This window comes from Portunus trituberculatus, chromosome 3, assembly GCF_017591435.1.
Source record: "Portunus trituberculatus isolate SZX2019 chromosome 3, ASM1759143v1, whole genome shotgun sequence".
NCBI classification, from domain to species: Eukaryota; Metazoa; Arthropoda; class Malacostraca; order Decapoda; family Portunidae; genus Portunus; species Portunus trituberculatus.
This window is the reverse complement of record NC_059257.1, coordinates 1,685,761-1,712,960: the sequence shown is the minus strand read 5'-3', so window position 1 is coordinate 1,712,960 and position 27,200 is coordinate 1,685,761. Positions and strand designations below refer to the sequence as shown.

Below are 27,200 nucleotides of genomic sequence, written 5' to 3'. Positions count from 1 at the left end.
CAGTGTGACGTCATCCGCGTACGCCTTGGCACTGGGGACTAGGTGAAGCAGGTCGTTTATATATATATATTCCAGAGCAGCGGCCCCAACACACTTCCTTGAGGCACACCTGCCCGAATGTCATGTGATAATGACACCTGTCCATTGTGCACTACCTGTAAATGCCTCCCATGCAGGTAGTCACGCATCAGGTCCAGAGCTCTGCCTCCCACTCCGACGGCACGAAGTTTTTCAACTAATGCTACTAGCCAAACCTTATCAAACGCCCCTGCTATGTCCAGCGCCAGGACAGCAGTTGGCCTTCCTTGGTTCAGGGCGTCGCTCCATTCACTGACGAGCAGGAGGTTTAGGTCAGCAGCAGAGCAACCTTTCCTAAATCCAAATTGCCTGCCGCTGAGGAGGTTCTGGCTCTCCAGGTGTTTGGTGAGCTGGGCAGCGATTATGCCTTCCAGCACCTTGCCCGCTACATACAGCAGGGAGACAGGGCTTTTGCTGCCTTTCTTGTGAACTGGCACAACATGGCTCACCTTCCAAGCTCGGGGCCACCTATTATGGTGTAGAATGGCCCCAAAGATGAGTGTAAGAGGAGGTGCCAGTTCTGTAGCGCACTTACGTAGCACGCGAGGGCTAAGTTCATCAGGTCCCACTGCTTTATCTTCCTCCAGTTTCATGAGGGCAGCTCTCACTTCCTCCTCAGTCGTGGTGAGTGAGGTCAGAGTGTCTCCTGCCACCACAGGTGGTGAGGGAGGAAGGCAGCAGTGGGGTCGTTGTAGCTGTGGTGGTGTCATCTTGAGAGGAGGAATTGTGGAGAAATGCTCAGCCAGCAGATTCACTTTCTGGAGCCAACGTTGTAGCTGTGGTGCCATCATCTTCTTATTGAGAGGAGGAATTGTGCTGCAGCCTGTTCCGCCGAGTAGGGCGGCGTTTGTAAGCACGCCATGCCCTATGCTTGGCATCTGAGGCCTCACGGCACTGAGGACCAAACCATGGCTGGTCAGAGGCCCTGGACCTGAGCTGCTTGTGAGGCACCCAGGATCCTTGTGCCTGCAGCAGAGTCTCGGTGAAGCGTTCCACCTGCTGGTCCACGTCACCTTGCAGCAGCTCCTCCCAGTTAATTTGTTTGAAGTTACGCCTCAGGCCATCCCAGTTTGCACTATCCCACTGCCAGAGGGTGCGGGTAGTCATGTCATCACGAGGCTTTTCGAAGGAAATCTTGGTGAGAATGCTTACGTGGTCGGAGCTCCCCACCGGGCCTAGTGAGGAGCAATGTACCTCATGGGCTGTGAGGTATGTGATGACAGGATCTAGGGTGGAGCCGGAGCGATGGGTGGGGAAGGTGACGTGGTTAGTGAGGTCAAACACTTCCAGCAGGGAGTCAAAATCGTGCCGAACTCCACGGGGGTTTAGATCTCCAAGAATGATAATATTTTCACATTGGTGGGTTGTGAGGAGACGATCGATATTATCAACGAGGAACTGTAGTATTGCTGTGCCCTGAGACGGTGGGCGGTAACACCCAATGCACAGCATACCTCGGCCATCCCCTCCCACCAGCTTCAGTACTATTACCTCGAGCTCCGTGGGGATGGGCGTGTCCAGCACTACAACACTGAGGCTCGACTTACAGCAAAATGCCACGCCCCCACCCTGTGTAGAGCGATCCTTCCTTATCCAATTCGAGTACCCTTTTATCCTCGCATAGGTCGCAGGCACACTGTCATCTAAAAACGTTTCGCACACGAACACTAAGTCAGCGTCATTTTTCAGTATAAATCTGTGCGTGAGTTCTTCCACATTTGTGTGAAACCCACGAATGTTTGCCGACACTATGTTTAGATTATGACACCCACGGCCTGAAGGTGGCGTCACCAGAGCCATGGTGCCCGTGGGAAGGTAGGTAACGCTCACTAAACTGATGTGGTTGCGGGAGATGGTGGATGCTCGGTGCTTGAAGTGAGGCGGTGGCTGGTCCCCAGGCTGTGCCGTATCCCTGTTGTGGTTGAGGTTGCGGTTGGGGGTGTCTCCACGCTGCACTTCGCAAAACAGCAAGAGTCTCCTGTGAACCTATTCTGACCGCTTGGATCAAGTCAGAGTATCGTTTATTAGCCAGCCTCTCCTTGCAGGTATCTGCGGTGTGGTATTTCCTCTTGCAGTATTGGCAGGATTGGAACCTCGGGCACTGCTGCCCGGTGTGGCCCTGACGGCGACAGCGTGGGCACCTTGGTTGTCCTCTCTCCCTCTCACCCGCAGCCCGTAATCCACCGTCCTCACTCCCCCGGCCCAACGTGGAAGGATGATCCACTCGATGTTGTCTTCGAGGAGGCTGTCTGTTTGCTTGAGATCTTCTCTGGTTACCGGCCTGTAATTGCAGTTGAGTGCGTGGAGGCTGACGTGCTTCGGGAGGAGGGCGTGCCTGATGCCTAGGAGGAAGGCGAGGCGGAGTAGCGTCACGCGGTGGGAGAGAGTGGCTTGAGTTGGTCGGTTGTTGGAGTTGCTGGTTACCGCCCTGGATGGGTGGAGGGGTGGAGTTGAGAGGAGGAGAAGGCGGCACAATAAGTACAGCCTGTCCCTGGGGAGAGCAAGTGGGGCTTGGGGTAGATGGAGATGCCTCCTGACTAGTAGGCTGGGAGAGGTGAGAGGTGGGTAGGGAGGGAGAAGGGGGGGTAGACACCTGGTCAGTGTTTGCGGAGGGTGATTCCTCCTCCTCCCCTTCCGGCCGCCTGATCTCAGCCTCTCGCGTATCAGCGAGGGAGGTCCACCACTGTCTTGCTACTTCACTTTCACTGATATGGTGTGACCAGTCTTTTTCAATTTTTTCGGGTCTGGCAGTGCATGCAATAGATTTACGCTTCACACCGCCGCCATTGTCTCTACGAGCGATCAGCGAGTCCACTATAGAAAGCGCTTTGGCTAGAAACCAGCGCTGTTCTGGTAATTTATCAACTAGATCACTGTACCACGTATTTTCTTCGAGGGCAGTGCGCACTTTCTTTCTGAGACCCAACACTTCGGACCTGAGTTCCTCTACAGAAAGATTTCGGAGGTCGTCCTCCTCTTGCATTACAAAGTCAGTCTCAGAGGTTGGCAAGCATGCTGGCTCGAGAGCAGTAAACGTCAGTCTGTCTGAGATACCAGCTCGCTCCCGTAGCAGGGCAGTGTCTGTACAGCTGAATGCAGGCTCGTTTCTGAGACAGTTAGCGTGGCAAAGGTTAGGGCAGCCTTCCTGTGAGCAATGAAGATCCCGAGCAAGCTCTGCCCTCCGCCCACACACTGCACACCAGTACTGTGGGCGGTATCCTGGGATGCCGTTTGGCCTTTCAATAAGCTTGTGTGTAGCTTCGCCGTGAGCCATTTGATGGGTGTCCCAGGCAGGCAGGGAGAGAGAGAGAGAGATTGTCGTGTGTGGGGGGGAGAGTGGTGGAGGGGTCGGGGTGATAGTCAGGTCACACTAATCCTTTCTCAAGGTCAACTAATTTGCTATAGGTTTGCCTGCCACCACGTGTAGATTCTTGAAACACACTTTAACGCACTATTTCATTCACTGTTTTAACCTCTCTCTCTCTCTCTCTCTCTCTCTCTCTCTCTCTCTCTCTCTCTCTCTCTCTCTCTCTCTCTCTCTCTCTCTCTCTCTCTCTCTCTCTCTCTCTCTCTCTCTCTCTCTCTCTCTCTCCTCTCCTCCTCCCCTCTTCCTCTCGAAGATAAGCTACATGCGTCCCGCTTGTGTCTAAAATATTAGCAAATGTCACACACTCTCTCTCTCTCTCTCTCTCTCTCTCTCTCTCTCTCTCTCTCTCTCTCTCTCTCTCTCTCTCTCTCTCTCTCTCTCTCTCTCTCTCTCTCTCTTTCTCCGAAGAGAGAAGCGTCCACTTTCCTCTTCGAAGGCGATATAGTGACTAAAAAATAGCAGCATAATACACAAAGACGACAAGTATGACAAGCTTGCACGAGTTTCCAGGCTTGGGCGGCACTACCACCGTATATCATACAGGCGGGCTTTTTTAACATCCGGCGCGAAGGGGTTAAGTAATACTCAATCCTCAAGGTTTGACTGACTGACTCGCCAATTTAACATTCATATTTGGCGTGCCACCCACCCAGTCAAATCCACTGCCACCCCAAATTCGCTGCCAGCCCGCTAGGCGAAAGTGTTTACCGACGGTTTCTCTGCCTCACTCTCGCCCAGCTGTCGTCCAGTCAGGCAATGCTCCGCCATTCCACCTCCTGCCTCCACGCTGCTTCGGCCATGCCGCACAAAGCTTTCTCTAGCCCCAGCCCTAAGAAGCACAATTTCCTAGCTTTCAAAGATAAGTTTGAGCTTATAAGAAAGTGTGAGGCAGGTATAGCTCACAGTGTCGTTGCAGTGCAAATGGGTGTCCCTAGATCAACAGTATCAGCAATTTGGAAGAACAGGGACAAGTACCGTGAGACTACTGCAAGTGTTTTTATTTCCAAAAATGTACTGTACAGCACCCTAATGTGTTTTCTAAAATAAGTTAGATATAAATGAAGCCTTTGATAGTACTGATTTAGTCTAAGTGTTTTTGAATAGTTATAGTGATGTTTTGGGGGGTCTAGGCTGGAGGTTGGTCCCTATCCCCCTAATTCTTTAGTATCTTATGGGAAAAATTGCTTCACGATTTGAATAAATGCTGATTCGACGTATGAAAAACTGCCCTAACCCTGTTGATTGTGAGGATCCCCTGTATTGGAAAATACAGTTTTCCACACAGAATGGTGAGAAAGTGGAATGCATTGGATAATGAAGCTGTTACAGCACATAATGTGCATAACTTTAAGGAAAAACTTGATCAATGGAGATATGGAGACAGGACACTATGAACCCCGTTCGAACCCTGTACAATACATTTGGTAAACTAGGTAAATACACACATTAGGTTTGGTCACATAGATCAGGTCAATGAATAAAAGGAAAAATAAGATCCTAAACCTAACCATAACTATATTATGTACACAATTTTCACAGCACACCAAGGCAATAATGTCAGCATACTAATGTACTATGGCACATTCTTTGGGAATCACTGGTGCAGGCTCTGTTCTCTGTGTGTGAAGGGAGGGAGAGGACAGATGGAGGCAGTGGGATATGGAAAACCTAGTGGTCATTTCGCTTCCATGGGAGATGAAAAAGGAGACAGATAGTGGAAAAAAGGACGCTTGTTGTGCGTCACTCACTCGCTCACTTGTTTGAATCCCTTTTCCAACTACTACTCTATTTCCAGGCTGCTCACTTGTTTGAATCCCTTTTCCAACTACTACTCTATTTCCAGACTAACATTCAGCAGATCCTTCAGCACACCAGCCCTGCACAAGAGAAGCAGGAACAACAGCATGAACACCACCACGACCAGCAACATGACCAGTATCAACATCATCATCCAGTTACGATTCCCTTACAGGTATGTCTTTAGTTTATTTGCTGAGAGAGAGAGAGAGAGAGAGAGAGAGAGAGAGAGAGAGAGAGAGAGAGAGAGAGAGAGAGAGAGAGAGAGAGAGAGAGAGAGTGTGTGTATTAGTCAAGTTCATAATGTAACATTAGGAATTTTCATCCAGACTGTTTTGGAGATTAGCAAAATTGTTTTTTTATTTATTATTTTAGGACATACTGGATCCAAAAACCAATGTTGCTATTTTTTTCAAGGTGTCTGTAGTGGCCATGTTGGAATTTCAAAATGTAACTATCGGTAATCTTTTTAATAGTATCTCGGATTCTAAGCCAGCTAGGCTTCTGATTTTAGTGGCTAATTTAACATAATGATAATAATAATGATTTTTATCTTAAAGCTGGAGAAACATTAAGCAACCTGTTCTTCTCAATGGACAGACTAATGTATAAGAGACTCTGGCCACACTACATGTTAGATTTGCACATACTGAAGACCAAACACCCTGACATATGGTGGGAACCTGAAGAAGGCAATATATCCATCACCAAGAATGCCACCCTGTTTGTAACCATTTGAGCAGACCATGCCTGTGAATATCTTAACAAACAAACTCATGAAATTTCATGCTGGTCTCATTGGAATTTCCAATAATCCAAATGCTAGGCAACTCTTCTTCATTGCAGCTCCTGAACTGTTTTGGCTTACAAAGGACTTCAAAGATCAATTTTGTGTTTGTGGAAGCCATGCTCTTGAGCATCTTGACCTATCCCCAGATACCAACAAGAAAGACTATGGAGCAGTAAGCAAAATTCAAGAGTATCACACTGACTCATGGCAGTCCATTTGCTGCTGATGGAGAAACATTCTACAACTTAATAACTTGTGCATATATCTCAGATGATAATGTACCACAGATCTTGAAGATGGTCAACACTGCATAAAAGCTGTACAAAGAATGCTACTGATTAGATCAATGGGGATGTCTGCTTTTTGGGCACCAGTGAAGAGACATAACAAGATCTGGCAACAAGAGGCATGCTGTCAAAGTTTGTGACAAAAGCACAGACATGAAGGAAACCAAATCGAGACATGATCCAGAAAGAAGCAATTGGCAACTGTGAGTTCACCTTGACACTAAGAGCACTCTTTGCTCCATGACTAGTCCAAAGTCATCCATCTCTTGTGCAGCTGACATCAGAGGAAACAGCACTGCAAGGTGAAGCAACTGAAGAGGATAATTTTCAATCCTAGCAATAGGGTTGAGGTGGTAGATGGACTGGTGCCATGTAGGAATGATATTCAAAGTTGTTTCTCCTAGTGAATCCTCATTTCTTCCTGTAGTGACAAAACAGACATAGGTGGGAGCATAAGCGGATCTAGAGAGGTTTTCTGGGGGGGGCCAATGAGGATAGGGGCGTTTTTATTCTAGCGAGAGGAATTGGCGGCGAGCCTATCAACTGGGGGTTCCCAGCCCCCCCGAGAAAATTTTGAGATTTTGAGCTATTTTATGTGTTTTTTGGAGCCACCTGAGCAATGGCTCTCAGAAAAAATCCTGTGTTTCAACAATAATTTTTTTGCTATTTAGAAATGTCATTTAGTATTTGTTCACAAGAAAATTGCAATAGGTCAAATAAAATACTTTCTAATTCAAAATATTTATAGAAATAAATATCAATCATAATCAATGTACATTTAAGAAATAAATAATCATTTTACTTGCAAGTTTTATACTTTCAAAGACTAGATATATCATGACTTTCCCTAGTTATTATATAATTTCAAGGATTAAATAGATCTTGGTTTTCTACTTTTCTCTAGTTATTATAAAATGAACTACATTGAAAATGGACTAGAATTGTAACATAGAGTTTCCTTTCTCCTTATTAACACAACCAAACCAAACTGAAATTAAATCAAAATCTCTTCTAGAATCTGGACTTCAAAGCAAATATATACAAAAATTTTATGAGCAACAAGTCAGCAATGAATTTGGGTGTCATCACTCTCATGAAGCCTCTATAAAGTAAATGCTAATTTCCTTTGAGCAGACATGGAAAATCTGTCTATTACTGCTTCTGTAGAAGGAAGACGAGTTCGGTGAGTTTGAAGCAGAACTAGAGCCTCCAATCTCTCTTCAGACATTGTGCTTCTGATAGCAGAGCACGTCACGGTCAACCTTGCTGAACATCCTCTCTGCCTCACAAGTTGACACAGGAAGTGTGGCCAAGAGAGTTAGTAGAGTCATCATATTGGGAAATACCCCTTCCATACCCTTACACTCGTTGATTGTTGCCACTGCTGTTGTTGGTTTTCTCACATGATGACCAATGTCTCTGCCAAATCTTGAACTCATCTCTTACATAAGATTCTATGGGATTGGTTTTCATCAGCGAGACATATTTGGCATATGCAGGTTGTACATCATCCCATGACTTGTCACACACAAAACTAGGAATGAGAGAGCTCAGTCCAGCAGACAGTTCAGTGTGCTTACCAAACCTTTCACTGAAATCTCTGAGTACAGCATCAAGAGCTGGAATGTACACATTGATTCTGAAATATGAGTTAGTGTCTTCAGTGGATGCTCCTGTGCTTCGGTAAATGCATCTAGATGGAAGACGGGGTTTCTTTACTTCAACTCCCAGTTTCTCTGCTGTGCACTCAATATCTTTGAAAATCTCTGCAAAGGATGTTTCACTGCTTTCACGCATAGACTGTAGCTCACACTTTGTTGCATTCAGTAGCTTTAATGCTTGGGTGATATCACCACCTTTTACTTGAAGTGCAGCACACAATGGTCTCATAACTGATGATATAACTTGAAGGCAAGCCAATGAGACTAATGTTTCTGTTCTTTCTAAGGAAGCTAGAAGACTGCTGGCTTTGGAACTGGCTTCTCTGTCTGCCCATGTCATCATCTCATGAAGTGCAGAGACTATAGTAGATAGGCATTTCCAGAAGCGGGAAACTGCTGTGTGTCTTTCCACAAAGCGAGTGGTACACAGAGTTAGGAGATTAATGTTGTCACATTCACTTTCTTCTCCATGTTTCTTGAGCAAAGTAACACGTTTGGCACTGCTGTTAAAATGGTTGATCACAGCTGCCATTATGTCATGTGCATTTCTGATTGCGGGAATTGTTAAACACTTTGAGCAAGAGAGGTTAGTTGCATGTGAGACACAGTGAAAATAATCGGCAAATGGGGCTGATTCCTTCACAATCGTAGCTGCACCAGATACCATGCTTGACAGTGAAGCTGCTCCATCATAACCTTGCCCAACACAGCGTTTGACATCCAGGGTTGCTTTATTAATTTCAGAGAGTATTATTTTGCCAAGAGTAACTCCATCTAACTTGACTTCATTCCCATCGACTGGACTTAACACATCTGCTGCCCTTTCAAAAGCGTCCACCACAGCAAAGGATCCTCTTGCACAACATAGTTTCTATCAGCAGTAAATTTTACATACCGTGCCACAACAACCATTTGTTCTCTTGTCTGACGATCTGTTGACTCATCCACCAGTATGCTCCAATACTCAGCTGAGTTAACATCACGGATAATATCCTCCTTGAGAAGGCTGCACATTGTAGTGAGTAACTGATTTTGTATTGTCTTGCTGATGTATGTTGGCTTGTGGATTTTACAGTTTCTGATGTGTTGTTCAAAAGCCTGATCTCCAGCTTCTATTCTATACCTCAACAAGTGTCTAAAGTTTCCATCATTTTCTGAGTTTATGACATTACCATTCTGTAACAACAGATGTCCATCATCTCTATGTCCACGCAGGGATATATTTTGTACTGCACAAAGTTGAAGGAGTGGTATGACTGTGCGCAAGATGTTGCGATTTTTCTCTACTTCTGCCAGCCTCTGTGAACACAACTGATTTCCTATATCTTGGGATGGATTTTTCATCACCTTGAGGAAATTAGCTGCATGCTCACTGCACTGCAAGTGGAAATTGCTGCTTGCATGCCGTGATAGGTCACCAGTCTGCCCAGTCAGATCAGCAAAGTTGGTCAGTGGTGTTCTCACTAAGTGGCCCATTTTCTGTGCACCTGTGTGACCACCTTCATCAGTAGTTTTGAACAATACGCAGACAGCACACCAAGCACCTTTATGAAGAGGATGATGGCTAACAGCCAACCACTTGTATGTTTCCATGTGTTTCGTGTTCAGTGACCTTGGTCTTACCTCTCCCTTTTTCTTGTGAAAGGATACAGGAAAATCAGTCTTAACTTTTGGCTGCCATCTGTTTTGCATATAGTACTGCTTAGTGATATTTGACATCTTACCATCCTTTAACATTTGTAACGCACACCCAATGTCATTTTTAGGCAATCCATGTGGTAGAGCAATGTTAAAGTTTTGTTCATCAGTTTGTTCCTTCAATACTGGGACACTGCTACCCACGAATGATGAAGTAGATGGTAATTGATAATCATTTGTTGAAACTTTATCACTGGAAGTATCTATCGATGATGATGGGAGAGGATTGTTTAGATTAGGAGGGTCATTGTCAGCTCCTTGTGCCTCTGGGAAGGTGGTTTCTGCCGAGCACGAAGACGAAGTTCTTGAACCACTGCCAGAATTATCAGTTGTAGGACTCAGCTCCTTGACAGGTACAGATTTAGGGTTTCCAGAACCAGTGCTAGTACCTCCTACCATGAAACTGGTAATAGACTGACAGCCTCTGGCAGATGAATGCATGAGCTTCTGCACCTTTACCCGTCTTCCCAGCTCCAGATTGTTTCTTCTTATTACTACTCATGATGACAACAGCTCAGTCACTCAGTGCAAATCCCATTGAAGTATGATCCTGCCAAAGCTCTGAAAACACAAAGGAATGAATGTCATGCAACAAAAGATTTAAAGAGGAGGAGTCTATTTCATCTGTAGTCAACTTTGTCTTCCTTCAGCTTCCTTTATTGACTTCCTTCGTGGCATAGCTTTATACTATTTCTTTTTATAACAAATTAGTAAGACTTACATGTTCGAAATTATAAATCAATAACCTAGTATGTACACTAGAGTTAATAAAATCATGCATACAAACTCTGCCACAAAAACGAACACTCAGTTGTTGTGCGTTCCAGCATGCCTAATGCAGTTTTGAACTTCATATAAATAAAAATAAGAGTAGGCCTAGTAGCCTACAGCTGCACATTCATCATTATCATAATATAGGAGAAGCCGGGGTAATTATTAGTGCAGTCGGTACTAACCTTAAAATGAGTAGAAACTTGCCGAGAGGGGAGAACTGTAGAAGTTAGTGGTCATTGGCGGCTAAGTGGCTGCCCGCTAGACAACCAACATGGAAGCTGAACGCCGACGAATGACTGGCAGGCTGGCAGCTTGCTGCTCAGCTGATTTATTATTATTAAAGATTTGACATCTCTCACGATTATCGCTTAATTTGGTCGCTAAATCAAATTAGTATTAGAATGCAGAATGCATCCTATTCCTTGGCAACCAAGAAATATTATGCATTTCAATTTCAATTGTAATTTCCAGGGACATTGTGGAGAAAATGGGGAATCTGACCCACTGAATTGCAAGGTTGGCCTCTTAGGGGCGCCAATCAAGCTTCTGGGGGGGGCCATGGCCCCCATGGCCCCCCCCTAAATCTGCCTATGGGTGGGAGATGGAGGTGGTGAAGGTGGCAAGTGCCCATGTCTGATTCCTGCTATCCTCACCCATTCCTTCCACACCTCACAGTGCTCCCTTGGCAATTAATAACAATGCTTAAACTCTTACAATAATACCTTAACCTCTTCAATACAGGCAACACAAAACAGCCCTTGGTGCCATATCTGGGCTGGGTGGGGGTAGGGAGATACCTGATTCAGAGACAGCTCTCTCTCTCTCTCTCTCTCTCTCTCTCTCTCTCTCTCTCTCTCTCTCTCTCTCTCTCTCTCTCTCTCTCTCTCTCTCTCTCTCTCTCTCTCTCTCTCTCTCTCTCTCTCTCTCTCCACTATAAAAATAATGATGATGGTAAGGGAATTTTCACAATATGTGCGTATAATAAGAAATAAACTTACACAAATTTTATAGAAAAAAAAATATAGTCTGCCTTCTCAAGACCATTTTCTGGAGATGACAAACAAGAGAAAATATTAATTCTTATGCATGGCATGGTGGGTAAGGTGGTGAGCATGGGATCAGGTAGACGTCCACGCGAAGGCTTAAATCCCACCACGTACCGCCTTGAATCTATGTCATTTGTTGAGTGGTTTAAAGATACCTACAAGTCACCATAATACTCAGGTTCTTGGTGGTTACATCAAAGATGCACTTGGATGGTGATATGGGCCCTAATATGGGTACCACTATAAATAAAATTGCCTACGCCACTAAAGGATGGAAGTCGAACAGTGCTTCCTATACATACTCTTCAAGTATATCTACAGACGCTATAGGCCATAGCGTAAAAAAAAAAAAAAAGAATATATATATATATATATATATATATATATATATATATATATATATATATATATATATATATATATATATATATATATATATATATATATATATATATATATATATATATATATATATATATATATATATATATATAAATAAATAGAAAATAAAAAAATAAAACAATTATTTCTAGCATGGCACATCAGTACTTATCCTGATATAAGAGTCATACACCTTTGTAATAATGATGAAAGTGAAGCATGCCATCCATTGTATCATAAGCGACCTACGTTCTGAGAGCTCTCATATAGTATCCAGAAAAGAAAATACTCCATCTTACCAGAAAGCAGCCATGATGCACTGTACACATTATCGGGTATGCCATGAGTGCCCCAGTGACGCTAGTTATGTGTCATCGTGTTGAAAGGGCTAACTATACCTCCCCCTGATACTATTGAATGTATGTCTTTAACGTTTTAACATGAACAGTTCAGAAGCTGACTAAGAAACCAGTTACCATTTGTAACGGTGTCACACAGTAATGAACATTGTGCTGGTAATTAGTTCTTTAATTATTATTTTAAGTGTATGTAAATACAGTGGTACCTCGACATACAAATTTAATTCGTTCTGTGACGATCGTTGTATATCAAAAAAATTGTATATCAAATAAATTTTTCCATAGAAATTAATGGAAATAGAATTAATTCGTTCTTGTGATGCAAATGTATCCCACCAAAAATTAACATGCTTTAAATACCAACCAAATATAGATTTGATATAAGATAAATACAATGTTTATTGTATGCATAATATAAATGTACTATATTGCCCAAAATAACAACTTAACCCGCAAAACTCGGGACACGTTGATAGATGTTCATCACAGAAGACTTAGGGCATGTCAATAGACGTTTAGGCTTTTTTACGGCTATATTTTTGTTATTTTCTTCCTGTTTTCTTTGCTTGTGAGCTGGCAACACTCATCAGGAGTAAACATATGCTCTGTGTCATTGTGTCACCAACGATGAATGGTGGGAGCGACAGTGATTTCATGGTGTCTGGTTCCGCCACCTCTCCCGTGTGCCTTACTTCTATACCTCAGGTCTCTTGCCATGTTGCGGGGAGCCAACTTTTGAATGAGAGTGGTATCAGAACAGGCAACAGGAGAGAGAGAGAGAGAGAGAGAGAGAGAGAGAGAGAGAGAGAGAGAGGAGAGTGAGGGAGGATACAAGGGGCCTGTTTTTTATCGCTCTAGCCAAAGCTACTGAACCCGATCTGATGCAAGGCCATGTACACCGATGATACCACCTCATTCAACCTGTGATATTTTGGTAACCATGGCATCTAGAGAGTTCTGTTTTTTTTTGCATTGCAAAGAGAAAGAGTTGCTTGTGGGCAGAACACCATTTGTACTCACTTGTTTATTGAATTTATAAGTGTAATCAGTATGTGAATACAGGCTATTTTGTGTGTTTCTCGCCAAACTTTTACTTAAGAAAAAAATACACACTGCTGAAGAGCACAGACACATACATGCACTAAGGATGAACAACGATACACAATGTGGACTGAATGTTCAAGTGGACACGGGTAGTCCAATGATCGCTGCGCCACCTACTGATGGCTATTCGTATCTTAAAAATATCTTCGTATTTCAAGGTGTAAATTATATGAAATTTTTCGCTGTATGTAAAAAAATTGTTTGTATCTCGAGGTATTACTGTATATGTATTTTTCCTCTTCCTATTCCTTTTTCCAGGTATTTCTTAATTCCTCCAACTTGATCTCACCCACTCCACTTTCCACTCTACCTGCCCCATCCTGAACTTTTTCTTGTAGACTTTTAAATGTTACTTCATATTTGCCACATGTAGCCATTAATAAATTATTTTGTCTCTTTTAACTCCTCCATCTCTTTTATCACCTGGTTCACTTCTTTTACTTTCTCACTTTCTCCTATTCTCTTTAAAATTGGTATTTTTATTAAAAAATCTTTCTCCACATTAAATGTACTGTATTTGATGGCTCATAAGACACACCTTTCCAAATCAATCATTGATTTTGAATCGCCATTAATTGGCATAATTTGAATTGACTCAATTTGCCTGGTGTAAACGGTTATATTGAAACTAATGTAGCAAATCAAGACGATTTGTGAATTGTGTTGATTCTTCATGAATTGAATCAATTCAGTTTGCTTGGTGTAAATGCAGCCTGAATAATTCATGTTTCTACTTTAGACTCAAAGCATAAATTTTATCTAAATCTCTCTGTTGCTCCTTGCAGTCCTCTCGCCTCTTTATAGCTCATAGTAATTTTTCATCATCAGTAAACATATTTATATCTGATGCCATATGCCTCGTAAATACATGTGAGTCTTCAAATGTCAGGTAAAATCCTTTGATTCATAATTCAGAGCTTAAATCTGCTCATTTACTTTTTTATTTTATTTCTATTCTTTTTTCTTTCTTTTTTTTCCATTTCAATGTCTTTTTATTTATTTATTTATTTATTCTTATTATTTTTTCTGATGTCTTGGCCTATAGCACCTGTGGGTAATTTGAAGAGTACAGTGGTACCTTGGAATACAAACTTAATCCGTTCAAAATTTTTTTCTTACTCTAAAACGTTCTTACTCCAAAGCATCAAATTCATGTATTCTTGAGTGACAAAATTATAATTCATTCCAAACCACCTCCCAAGACCAAAAAAATGGTATTTTTCACCTAATTTCTTACTTTTTGCATACTATTGCTATATATACTACTACTACTATTATGCTATAACTATAGAAGATAGGAAAATAAAGCAGGAAAGTAAGCAAAATGTAATTATAATGAAAATTCAACTTCTCGTGGTCAGAAACAAGCGTCACCACATCCTCCTCATGTGACTCCATCAAGCCACCACCACACACTCTTATTTAAGCCAATAAGTTTTTCTTTGATATATTGCATTCATTTTGGAAAATAAATCAGAAAAGTAAGCAAATTGTAATATGAAAATTCAACTTCTTTGCGGTCAGAAACAAGGGTTAACACATCCTCCTCAGCCGACTCCATCAAGCCAGCAGTACGCACTCTTATCTAAACCAATAACGAGATAAAATAACGATTCCAATATTGTCATGCATCATAATATGTTTCTGAACTGCTTACTTATCCGTGGAAATGCATGTATATCTTATACCTCACCAAGAAATACATAAAAAAATGATAAAGTACAGTATACTGACATAAGTGCTCTCACCATCCTCATGCTTGGTGCCCTCACACCTCCACAAACATATCCTTGTAAAAGCTGATACATGATTGGCTAAGCATCCACCATCTTGAAAGACAATGGGCCAATGACAGGCCTCGAAATATGACAGATAGCCTCAAGCATAAACAAACTGTGCAGCATAAAGGAGTGTGCACGGTCCAGATATAAGATATATCTGGACTGTGGGAGGGCGGCTTCTGAAAGAGCCACCATTGTGCCTGATGGGCTATAAGGGTTTAAGGCTTTTAATTCATGAGCTGGATACTCTCTCATCCCCTCAGATCTTCTAGAATCTTCCATTCGTCTGTCTGTATGTCTCGTGACCACGTGTGCTGCTATGCTAGGCAGTGATCTTAATAACTAAAAAACTCAATATTATTATCCCTGACACTACAAAACAACAACCAAACAACTGCAAACAACACTCTTGAGACACTGAGGCAGCGTGGTGCCCCAGCAGTGCTGTGCGCAATCTGTTGACCACGTTTGTTATTGTTAGCACTCCAAAGCAAAGTTCGTTCTCCAATGCAAAAAAAAACCATGATATTATTTGTTCGTAATCCAAATTGTTCGTACTCAAAAGCGTTTGTACTCCAAGGTACCACTGTATTAGAAATGCTGTTAAGCTTCCACCCATTAGTGATGCAGGCAAATTTATATACAGGCAACCCCCGCTTAACAAAGGGGTTACGTTCCTAAAAACCCTTCGTTAAGCAAAATTTCACTAAGCGAACCGATTATAACAAGTTTAACCCCTGACTTAGACTTCCATTGAGAGTAAACAAAGCGAGAGTGCATCATAGTACAGTCAAAGGTTTAATGAAAGTAAAAATTATGAAGTTAAACATTTAGGCAGTTTAATTTAAGTCATTATAATGTACACTAATGTATGTATGTACGTAACTTTATAATGTTGATGATCTTAAATTTATGAAGGGAGGGAGAGTGAAACGGGAAAGACACTAACCAGCAACCTGTGGAATATAAACAAAGGGCGCATCATTTTACCGCATACAAAACTTATGTACCACATTTCCACAAGGCTTTCCATTTTATCCATTGTAGAGTCACGAGTTCAGGTGGTTCTTTTAGCGTGCAAGGAAGATACAGTCTCACCAGCCTTCTTAATAGAGTCTGCTGACTTGAAAATAGAAGAGACAGTAGATTGAGTCAAAATGATGGCGAGCAATGCTATTAGTTTTCTTGCCTCGTGTCTGTGAATAATATCCAGCTTTACTTCGAGAGTAAGAGACTTCCTGATCTTCTTAGCAATGTTAGGTGACATTGCAGGGCATTTTGGTGGTAAGTTGAGTGAGGGAAGACAAGCTGCTGCTGACGCTGTTATTGTTTTGAACAGGGGGAGTGAATGGTGCGCGTGTTGTCCACGAGAGGCACTGGTGTATTCAAAAGCCTGTCGGCTTGCTTGATACAGCGGAGTTTTCAAACTTAGAAAAAATTACTTGGATAAAACTTCGTTAAAGCGAGTTTGGTGTTTGTTAAATGAGCAGACAGTAGTAAAATGAAACCTTTGTTGTAGCGAAATTTCGTTGTGTGAACCTTCGTTAAGTGGGGGTTGCCTGTATAGTAGTACCCATGTTAGGGCCCATATCACCACCCAAGGGCATCTTTGGTGTAACCACCTAGAACCTGGATATCATGGTGACATATAGGTAACTTTAAACTTCTAAAAAAATGGCAAAGTATCAAGGCAATATATGGTGGGATTTGAACCAATGTGTGGACGTCTGCCCAATCCCACACTCACCATCTTATCCATTATGTCACCACTTCCGATAAACTGCCAAAACTGGGTGTGTCTTGTGAGCCCATGCATCTTATGAGCCATCATATATAGTAAGTGATTGTAGACAATTTCTCGAGACTTCTGACCCCTTAAAATCTAAGTTTAACCACTGCAAGCAACAGGCTACATGGATTGGAAGCAGACATATTGGTAAATTTAGTTTTCAAAAAGTTAAAATTTTAAAGGTCTATGATGGCCATTATGGAAACCATGAAGAAAATGACAATATTGGTTTTTCTATTCAGTACATTCTAATGTTTCCATAAATGTAAATCTCCAAAAGTTTGAATGAAAGTACTTAAGTAACAGGACTGTGTGAGCAAAGCTGCCTGATTTCATCTATCATCCTCATCCATAAATTTATGAAATGTTTTAAAGCTTCCTGTTGACTCAGCACTAACAACATGATTACTGAGTACATTCCTTTCATCAACCACTGTGTTAGAGAACCAGTTCCTCCCCATTTCTTTCCTTAAGCTGAATTTCAAAAGAGAGACCAGTATACAATCATCTTTTGAGTTGTCTTTAACTTTCTGTTTGTTTATATATCAGCAGGGTACGGCAGCAAAGGGGAGCCTAGGAGAGGCCACCACACCAGATCCCCAGATAGAGGCAGTGAGACAACAGCTGCTCAGCTTTGGTGTCAGTTTCCTGGACCCTACCACACTCACTCCCAACAGCAGGTTAAGGCCTTGTTATTTGACTCATTTGTCCTCTCTGTTTTAACAAAATGTGTTAAACAAAATGGGTAAAAGCCTAATACCAGTTTGGGTTTTTCTCCTTTCATGAAGTAGTCCTGGGTCACAGAACAGCCTGCTAGTTTTGTAGAAGTGTAAGGCTAACAGTTTGTCTGTGTCTATATGTGTGTGTGTGTGTGTGTGTGTGTGTGTGTGTGTGTGTGTGTGTGTGTGTGTGTGTGTGTGTGTGTGTTTCACTGTTTGATCTGCTGCAGTCTCTGATGAGACAGCCAGATGTTACCCTACGGAATGAGCTCAAAGCTCATTATTTCCGATCTTCGGATAGGCCTGAGACCAGGCACACACCACACACCGGGACAACAAGGTCACAACTCCTCGTTTTACATCCCGTACCTACTCACTGCTAGGTGAACAGGGGCTACACGTGAAAGGAGACACACCCAAATATCTCCACCCGGCCGGGAATCGAACCCCGGCCCTCTGGCTTGTGAAGCCAGCGCTCTAACCACTGAGCTGTGTGTGTGTGTGTGTATTTACCTAATTGTATTGTACAGGGTTCAAGCAGGGCTCAAAGTGTCCTGTCTCCATGTCTCCATTTATCCAATTTTTCCTTAAAGTTATGTACATTATGTGCTATAACAACTTTATTATTCAATGCATTCCACTTCTCTACTGTTTTTTGTGGAAAACTGTATTTTCAAAAATCCTTCACACACTGCCTCATCCTGATCTATATATGACCTCTTGTCCTCCCATCTTCTGTCACCAGCACCAGGTCTTCCCTGTCTGTCTTTTCAGTGTCATTGACTATCTTGCACATTGTTATTAGGTCTCCTTGTTCTTTTCTATCTTGTAAGGTTGGTAGTCCCATTCCCTTCAGCTGTTCTTCATATGTTAGGTACTTTAGTTTTGGCACCATCTTTGTAGCAATCTTTTGAATCTGTTCTAATATCTTTTTTAGAGCTTGGAGACTACACCACAACTGCTTATTCCAGCTTTGGATGTATCATGCTTATGATGATTTTTTTCATCATATCTTTGTCCATGAATTGAAATGCCAGTCTTATATTAGTCAACATTTTATATGATAATCCAAATATCTTGCTTATGTGTTTTTTAAAGTTTAGATTTTCCTGTATAATCACTCCCAGATCTTTTTCCTCTGTAGTCTTCATTATTTGTTTGTCTCCCATCAGACAGTTCCATGCCGGTCTTCTCTTACTCTTTCCTAGTTCCATTACATGACATTTCTTGGCATTGAACTCCTATTTCCACTTCTTACTCCACTCATAGATTTTGTTTATATCTTCCTGTAACAGGAAACAGTCCTCCTGGGTTTTGATAACTCTTAGCAGCTTTACATAATCAGCAAATAAATTAATATTACTGGTTACCCCATTGTGAATGCCATTTACATAATCTGAAACATAATGGGGGCTAACACTGATCCTTGCGGCACTCCACTTGTTACTTTACCCAAAGCTGAGTATATATCTCTGATCATAGTTCTCATCTCCTTATCCTTCAAATAATCCTTTGTCCATTCTAACAAAGTTCCTCACAGTCCTATGTTTTATAGTTTCCAAAGTAGTTTTCCATGAGGGACTTTATTAAAAGCCTTTTTTATATTTAGGTATACTGTGTCCACCCATCCGTCTCTGCTTTCCAATCCTTCTATTACTCTAAAGTAGAAGCTTAATAAGTTCGACACATGTGACCATCCTGTCCTGAACCTAAATTTTCTGCTTGACATTACATGTTCCTCTTCCAGATGTTCAACCCATATTTCTTTGATAATTATTTCACACAACTTCCCCGTAATGCTTGTAAGTGACACCTGTCTGTAATTCAATGGTTAATTTGCCTTTCCTCCTTTAAATATCAATATTGCATTGGCTCTCTTCCATTCTAGTGGAACTTTCTCTTTATTTAGTAAACTTATAATCATTTCCCAAGTTGGATCCAGTAGTTGCTCTTTACATTCTTCTAGCACCCAGCCTGATACACCATCCAGCCCAATTGCTTTCTGACATCCAATTATCTAATAATCTTCTAATATCCTCTTTTTGCACTGTGATTTCCTGTAATCCTTGGCAATGCAGTGTCCTATCAGGCTCTGTAAAATCTTCTACAGTGAACACCATTTTGAAGCTCTCATTCATTATTTCACACATTTCCTTCTGTGTTTGGTATGTCATATTTTTCTATTGTTTCCTTATTCTTAATGTTGCCATTTATGAATTTGTAGAAAAGCTTGGGTTTGTCTTTGGTTTTACTCATCACATCTTTCTCAAAGTTCCTTCCTTCCTCTCTCCTTACTCTAATATATTAATTTCTTGCATCCTTTTACTGCTGTTTGTTATTGTAATTTCTCTGCTTTATGAGTTTCTTCGAAGTTTTATCTTTTGCCTTTTTAGCTTCTGTGCATCTAGCATTGTGCCAAGAGTGAATTTTTTTCTTAGCTCTATAAAAAGGTACGCATTTCTTTACTCCTTTGTTATATTTCTGTAAAAATATTTCATATTTCCCTTGTATTATCCTTTTGTACATAAGTGTCTCTGTTCAATATCAGCAAAAAAGTTCGTTGTGTGTATGTGTGTGTGTGTATTCATCTAGTTGTATTTTACAAGGTCTGAGAGAAAGCTTATTTGTCCTGTCTCCATACCCATAGTTATTCAATTTCTCTTAAAGTTTACTCACACTATAAGCTGTAATCACCTCCTCACTTCAGTTATTCCAGAGTTTGATGCATTTATACAGGAAACTATATTATTCATATCGCTGAGATGTTTACTCTTTTTAGTCTTTTATTTTGTATGCTCTTGTACAACTCATTCCTTTATCAGTTTTCTTATATTTTTCTTCCTATATGAAGACTATATCACTGCTGTCTACTCCAACATGGGATGAATCATGGATGTATCTATTTTTTCATCATATCCTTGTGTTAGTAAAAGCTATGCTAATGTTACTTAACATTCTATATATGGAGCCAAAAATCCAACATATGTTTATCTGGTGACAGCATGTCTTGAATAATCACTTCCAAATGCTTCTCTTTATTACTCTTCATCATCATATCTTCACTTGTTTTATAGTTCCATGTAAGTCTCCAGAGTTGTACTTTTTTTGCATCTCCATCACATGACATTTCTTAAAACTAAGGTTGACTTACATCAAGCGTATTGAACCAATTCAGTTAATGAAACATCATTTAAATTAAGTCATTTTGAATCAGCACAATTTCAATTGACTGAGTCTCAATACATTTGATTAACATCATTCTGATGATTCAGTACCAAGGCAGCCTTCGGGAAGAATGGAGATACAGGCAATCCCCGCTTAACGAAGGTTCACACAATGAAATTTCGCTACAAGAAAGGTTTAATTATACTACCATCTGCTTGTTTGGCGAATACCAAACTTGCTTTAATGAAGTTTTATCCAGGTAAGTTTTTCCAAATTTGAAAGACCTGCCGTATCACGCAAGCCGACAGGCTTTTGAATACACTAGGAGCTGCTGATACTAAAGAGGGGATTTACACTTGACAATTTATCGGGAGGCAATACTGCTGAAATGTGTTGCTGATAGCATTTTGGGTCTCGGTCTGAGACTGGGAGCGCTTCTCGCAGCTAGCCGATCGTGTTGATCTTGTTTTGCCGCTAGCGGCAATATAAACAAACATGTCAGCACCCAGAGAGGCATCCCTGATGAATGCAGACAACTTCATTTGGAGTTGGGGGGCTGAGGTGGCCTTGCTGGAACAAGTGAGGGAGGTGAAACATTTGTGCGCCATAGCCAAAAACGCTATAGCCGAATTGAACAACTAATGGTGAAAATTGTTATTGGTGCCACAACCACAAATTTTACTCCTATCATCCCTCATTTTTACCTTTTTTTTTAATTACTGTATAATCCATTGATACCAATTAAAACATGTCAAGGTTATAACAGTAATAATGAGAATAATAAGAGTAATAATAATAATAATAATATTAATAATAATAATAATAATGATAATTATTATTATTATTATTATTATTATTATTATTATTATTATTATTATTATTATTATTATTATTATTATTATAACATCACCACCACCACCACCACCATCAATAATTATTACCTTTTTTCACAATCTGCATGGCTCCTGACATTCATATTTAGAGCAAGATATTTAGACCAGGTGAACCATCTCTCAACTCAAAAGATGATGCTGAAGACCCATAAGTAAATTATTTTGAAATCATATCATTGGAGGTCTGTTCCTTTTCTCAGTTTGTGATGAAAAAGCAAAGATAGAATTTAGAACCACAGGCTAAATTGCAATCTGACAGCTGTATTGAATTTTTCATATCCATCATGTTTGCTCCTGAAATGATGGTGGATGAATAGTGTTATGTTCTGTGCTCATGAGGAGGTGCTTGGGGGTAGAGAAAGATGGTCCAGACTTCAGTGTTACCATATCAACTTGGGATGACATAATTAATAGTAACCTTGTCATGGTACGTGTTACTGGTACGTCATGGCTGGGCGCGCGATAGCAGGCATCTGAGGTTGCGGTAATTAAATTTTAGCAGCTTTTCATGGGTGCGTGATAGCAATAAAACGTGATAGCTGAAGTCGCGATAGCCGAGGGTTGACTGTAGTCTTCGAAAATATGCTTTCCAGAGAGTGTAAGTGTAAGGCGTTTGCCAGGTGTTACTGCATCCCTCAGATGTGTATCCTTCTTCATGATAAGAGGAATCACAAGCTGTAGCAGGTCTTGATACTGTTCCTTTGGAAGGCGTATCCATTGTCGCAGGGTCTAGGAGTCTTCCAGGCGAAGTTCGGCCAGAAGATTATGGTACACACTCTTTGTTTCCCGTCCTTTCAGCCACGAGCGTATCCACAGACATTTCCTCTTTCCTGCCATCGTCAATTCATGTAAAAAAGAACAGCCATCGCTGCCTCTTCATCGCTGGAGGAAGAATCAGGACCAAAAAAGTTCTTGGGGAGAGCCATCTTGTTGGTTTGTTTACGTCCTGCCAGCTTATGCTCCCGGCAACATCTCCCCAGTAGTGTGAATGTACTTGCTCCCGAGAGCATCCAGCCGGAGTTGTCGGCAGCACGTTTCAGCAGTATTGCCTCTTGAAAATTGCCAGGTGTAAACCCACCTTAAGGCCTGCCTCAGGAGAAATTCCGGGACACCTGTGAAATCAAGATCAAGATCAAGATCAAGCCTCTCGTGTCCAACATGCGCACCACTCACTCCCCTGTTCAAAACAATAACAGCATCAGCAACAGCTCATCTTCCCTCGTTCAATTTACCACCAAAACACCCAGCAATGTTGCCTAACATTGCTAAGAAGACCAGGAAGTCTCTTGCTCTTGAAGTGAAGCTGGATATTATTCACTGACACGAAATAAGCCACAAAACTAATAGCACTGCGCGCCACCATCTTGATTCTATATACTGTCTCTACTATTTTCAAGTCAGCAGACTCTATTAAGAAGACTGGTGAGACTGTATCTTCCTTGCAAGCTAAAAGAACCACCTGAACTTGTGACTACAATGGATAAAATGGAAAGCCTTATGGGAATGTGGTACATAAGTTTTGTATGTGGTACAATGATGCGCCCTTTGTTTACATTCTACAGGTTGCTGGTTCGTTTCACTCTCCCTCCCTTCATAAATTTAAGATCATCAACATTATAAAGTTACGTACATACATACATTAGTGTACACTGTAATGACTTAAATTAAACTGCCTAAATGTTTAACTTCATAATTTTTACTTTCATTAAACCATTCACTGTACTATGATGCACTCTTGCTTTGTTTACTCTCAATGGAAGTTCAAGTCAGGGGTTAAACTTGTTATAATCGGTTCGCTTAACAAAGTTTTGCTTGATGAAGGGTTTTTAGGAACATAACCCCTTCATTAAGCAGGGGTTGCCTGTATAAGCTTTTGCAGAAATAGCAATTTTACTTTGGCTAAGGATGCATAGGCATAGGCAATGAATATGGTAGCATGCAATCATTTCTAGAAGACCTGAATTTGGGAACTTTGGACATTTGTTCCCAGATTTGGTCAGTAATCCAGAGTTATATGATTTCTTTAGGATAACCACTGAATAATTTAAGACGTTACTGGAGCCTATCACCAACAAGAAGTACTAAGCCTACAGCAGAAACCATGTTAGCTTGTGACACTCTTAGAGAATACTTTGTCACACTGAGACAGAACAGGATAGAATGATCCACTGGTACATGCATTCACTGGAGAAGAAATGGGCACACCAGTTGATACCATATTATCACATCTGCTCTTAGTTTAGGCATAACGGTATACAGAGGATATTAAAGCAAGTACAGCTATGTTAATTTTAGTATTTTGTCATATTAACTTTTACTTTATGTGACATGCCATATTGTAGTATTTAGTGTATGAAATCAGAGGCACAGTGGGTGCCTGGCTGACTGACGGTTATGTTAAGTCACGCATTTCAAAAGTAGACAATACACCCTACAGTTGCCAAATGAAAATATATTGTATCCATAACGCTTCTGTTGTAATTTGTTTTTAAAATATGCAGAATAGTATCATCTAGTGATACATAGGCTACAGTAATTTTTTCTGTGATTCAGCATAATACATGTACATGATCTCAGTGCACATTATCACTAGGATCATATACCTATAGCACATCATTCTTATACTAAATTGATTAGGACATCCACCATTTTGATGCTTACTCCTTGACTAAATTGCCTTGACTGATGAAAAAAAGGGGTTCAAACCAATCATTGATTCTGAATCGCCATTAATTGGCATGATTTGAATAGACTCAGTTCGCCTGCTGTAAACAGTTACATGGAAACTAATGTAGCAAATCAAGACGATTCGTGAATCGTGTTGATTCTTCATGAATTGAATCAGTTTAATTTGCTTGGTGTAAATGCAGCCTGAATAATTCATGTTTCTACTTTAGACTCAAAGCATGAATTTTATCTAAATCTCTCTGTAGCTCCTTGCAGTCCTTTCGGCTCTTTATAGCTCATAGTAATTTTTCATCATCAGTAAACATCTGATCCTCTTTGTATTTCATTAATATAAATCTGAAACATGTTAGGTGCCAATACAGGTCCTTGTGGTACTTCAAGTGTAACCTCGCTCAAATTAGAATTATTATCCCTTAATTATGGTCCTCATTTGTTTGTTCAAAATAGTCTTGTATCTAACTTAATATTCTGCCTTTCATTCCCCCCTGTGTGTTCCAGTTTCCACAGTAATCTCAAATGCTTTTTTTATATCAATATATAGCATCCATTCATCCATCCATCCATCCCTCCCCTGCACCCCAGCTATCACTCTTGTATAAAAACTTGGCAGAATTGTAACACATTCTGATTAGTTTAAATCCATATTGTTTATATATAATTACATCATTTTTTTTTTCCAAATAATGCACCTATGTATAACTTATTACTAGACATTAATCCATAATACTGGCCTGTAGTTTAGTAGTTCAAGTTTATTGCCTCCTTTATAGATAGAAATTATATTGGCTCTTCCATTCTTTAAGGTCTCTTTCATCTTTCATTGAACTATTTGCCACATTCCATATTGGTTCCACTAGTTGGTCTCTTTATTCTTTCAGTACCCACCCAGACATGCCATCTGGTCCTATTGCTTTTCTAACATTTAAGTTCCTTGTATATTTCATGTAATAATGTACAACAAATTGGTGGGTGGGTTGTGTAAAGAAACTCAGGGAGAGCAGGTGCATTTTATTTCTCTCACGTTTCGCCCATAGCTGGCTTCTTCAGAGAGAAGAAGCCCTATAGGCGAAACGTAAGAAATAAAGTGCTCCTGCTCTCCCTGAGTTTCTTTACACCACCCACTCTGTATATTTCATGTTATTTCACATTAATTTCATATATACACCTTCACTCAACATTCCACTTATTAATAGTATGAAATTTTCCTTTATTTGAATGCAGATTAAAAATCCATTCATGATTTTGCTCACCTATTCATGTTCGTAAGTCCTTCCTTACATTTCTAATTAGCTTAAGGGGACCGTCCGGTGGCCATAGTATCGAAAAATCTGAAAGATATCGAAAATCCCCAAAACACCACCAGAGCATCCCCAAACATATGGCAACATAGTGATGGAGTATTTTGGGGAAATATGCTAAAATATTTAAACTTTAAAGGGACCCTGCCACGCCCACCGCAGCCCGGGGCTTCCCCCCTCCCCACTCTCTGTACCATAAATGATGATAATAAGCATGGAAAAAGCCATGGAAAGTGGTTTCTTTGGTAAGGAAAGGTGGGCGCTGGCAACTTAGTACTATGGCGTACACAGGAACACACCCTCTCCCCTTCCATTTCAGTGTCCATGTGACTGCGATGGGAGGAGGATCTATTGAGTATTTCGCCTGTTATTTCACACCTCGCAAGCCACAATCCAGCCTATTTTACCTGCCTTTTTTGCCTTACAATATCTAAACAAACAGTTGTTTTTTTTTCGGTTTACGTCCGGTTCCCCTATTATATTAGGGCTAGGACAGTGCCTCCTGAGAGAGGAGTCAGGAGGACTTTGGTTTTGGCATTTGGGAACCGTTACCTCGAGTGGATGCCCTTCCTAACCTCGGACCGTGGCCAGGATTCGAACCCGTGCGCTTGAGAACCCTGGGGCCCACAAAGCGCACACGGTCCCACTGCACCACGGTGGCCCCAATATCTAAACAAACAGTGTAAGTGGAAATTACAAGTTGTAATGACCATGCATGGATGGGAGACACCCTCACCTTTGAGTGACTAATAACTACAATCATTGTAGGGGCGGCCAGGTGCCATATGAGTCGTACAGAATATTCTAAACATGCCTAAAAAGGATATATAATGCACATGGTGGTGTATGAGCAAGAAATATCCAACCCAAATAAATGTACAGGGTCATAGAGGACGAAAATGACATCTCTGAGGTTTTTTGCCTTTTTCTCAGTTTCCACTTTTTATCATTTAAATTGTATCTTTTCCCACATTTCTCAACAGATTTTCAATTTTGAGGTATCATTTTAAAGCTCAGTGAAGCTGCTACATTTTTACCTCTTAGAATTTGAAAAAAAAATTTTTCAAGTGGCGCAGTATAATTTTATATAAAAAATCTAAAAAATTAAAAAATCCATAATATACACCAAAATAAAAAAAAAAAGATAAAATTCTATGAGATGGAAATTTTGTTATACCACATACTTCATATCCGTGCTGGCAAAATTGAAATCTGTTCTCTGGTGACAAAGTTTATAGGAGAAATATTTAAAGAAAAAATAGATTTTTTATTTTTCTTGCAGTTATTTATGGGTCGATTGGCTTATAACTGCTAAACTAACATCATGTAATAAACATCTATCACCGAAAAAAAAAATTACCCACGTACCACTTTATTTTTGATTTTTCAAAAACCTCACCGGACTGTCCCTTTAACTATATCATCCTGCTTACTGTCTCTTAGAATATCTTTTAGTTCCAATATACTTGACACAATCCTATCTGTATTTGGGTACATAACGTTCAACACTTTGCTTCTCAGTATG

General features: G+C 40.8%; 1 protein-coding gene across 5 annotated transcripts in view; it reads left to right on the top strand.

Annotated features, from left to right (window-relative positions):
* The window catches only part of LOC123510034, a 131,428-nt gene that overhangs the window by 58,691 nt on the left and 45,537 nt on the right, over nt 1–27,200 (top strand). For 4 of the 5 annotated variants that reach the window (XM_045264768.1, XM_045264778.1, XM_045264758.1 and 1 more), the window contains exons 5-6: nt 5,289–5,417; nt 17,462–17,592. In XM_045264768.1, coding sequence (XP_045120703.1) covers nt 5,289–5,417; nt 17,462–17,592 — 260 coding nt within the window. The remainder of the gene's footprint in view (nt 1–5,288; nt 5,418–17,461; nt 17,593–27,200) is intronic. The other variant, XM_045264788.1, reaches the window with a different exon arrangement.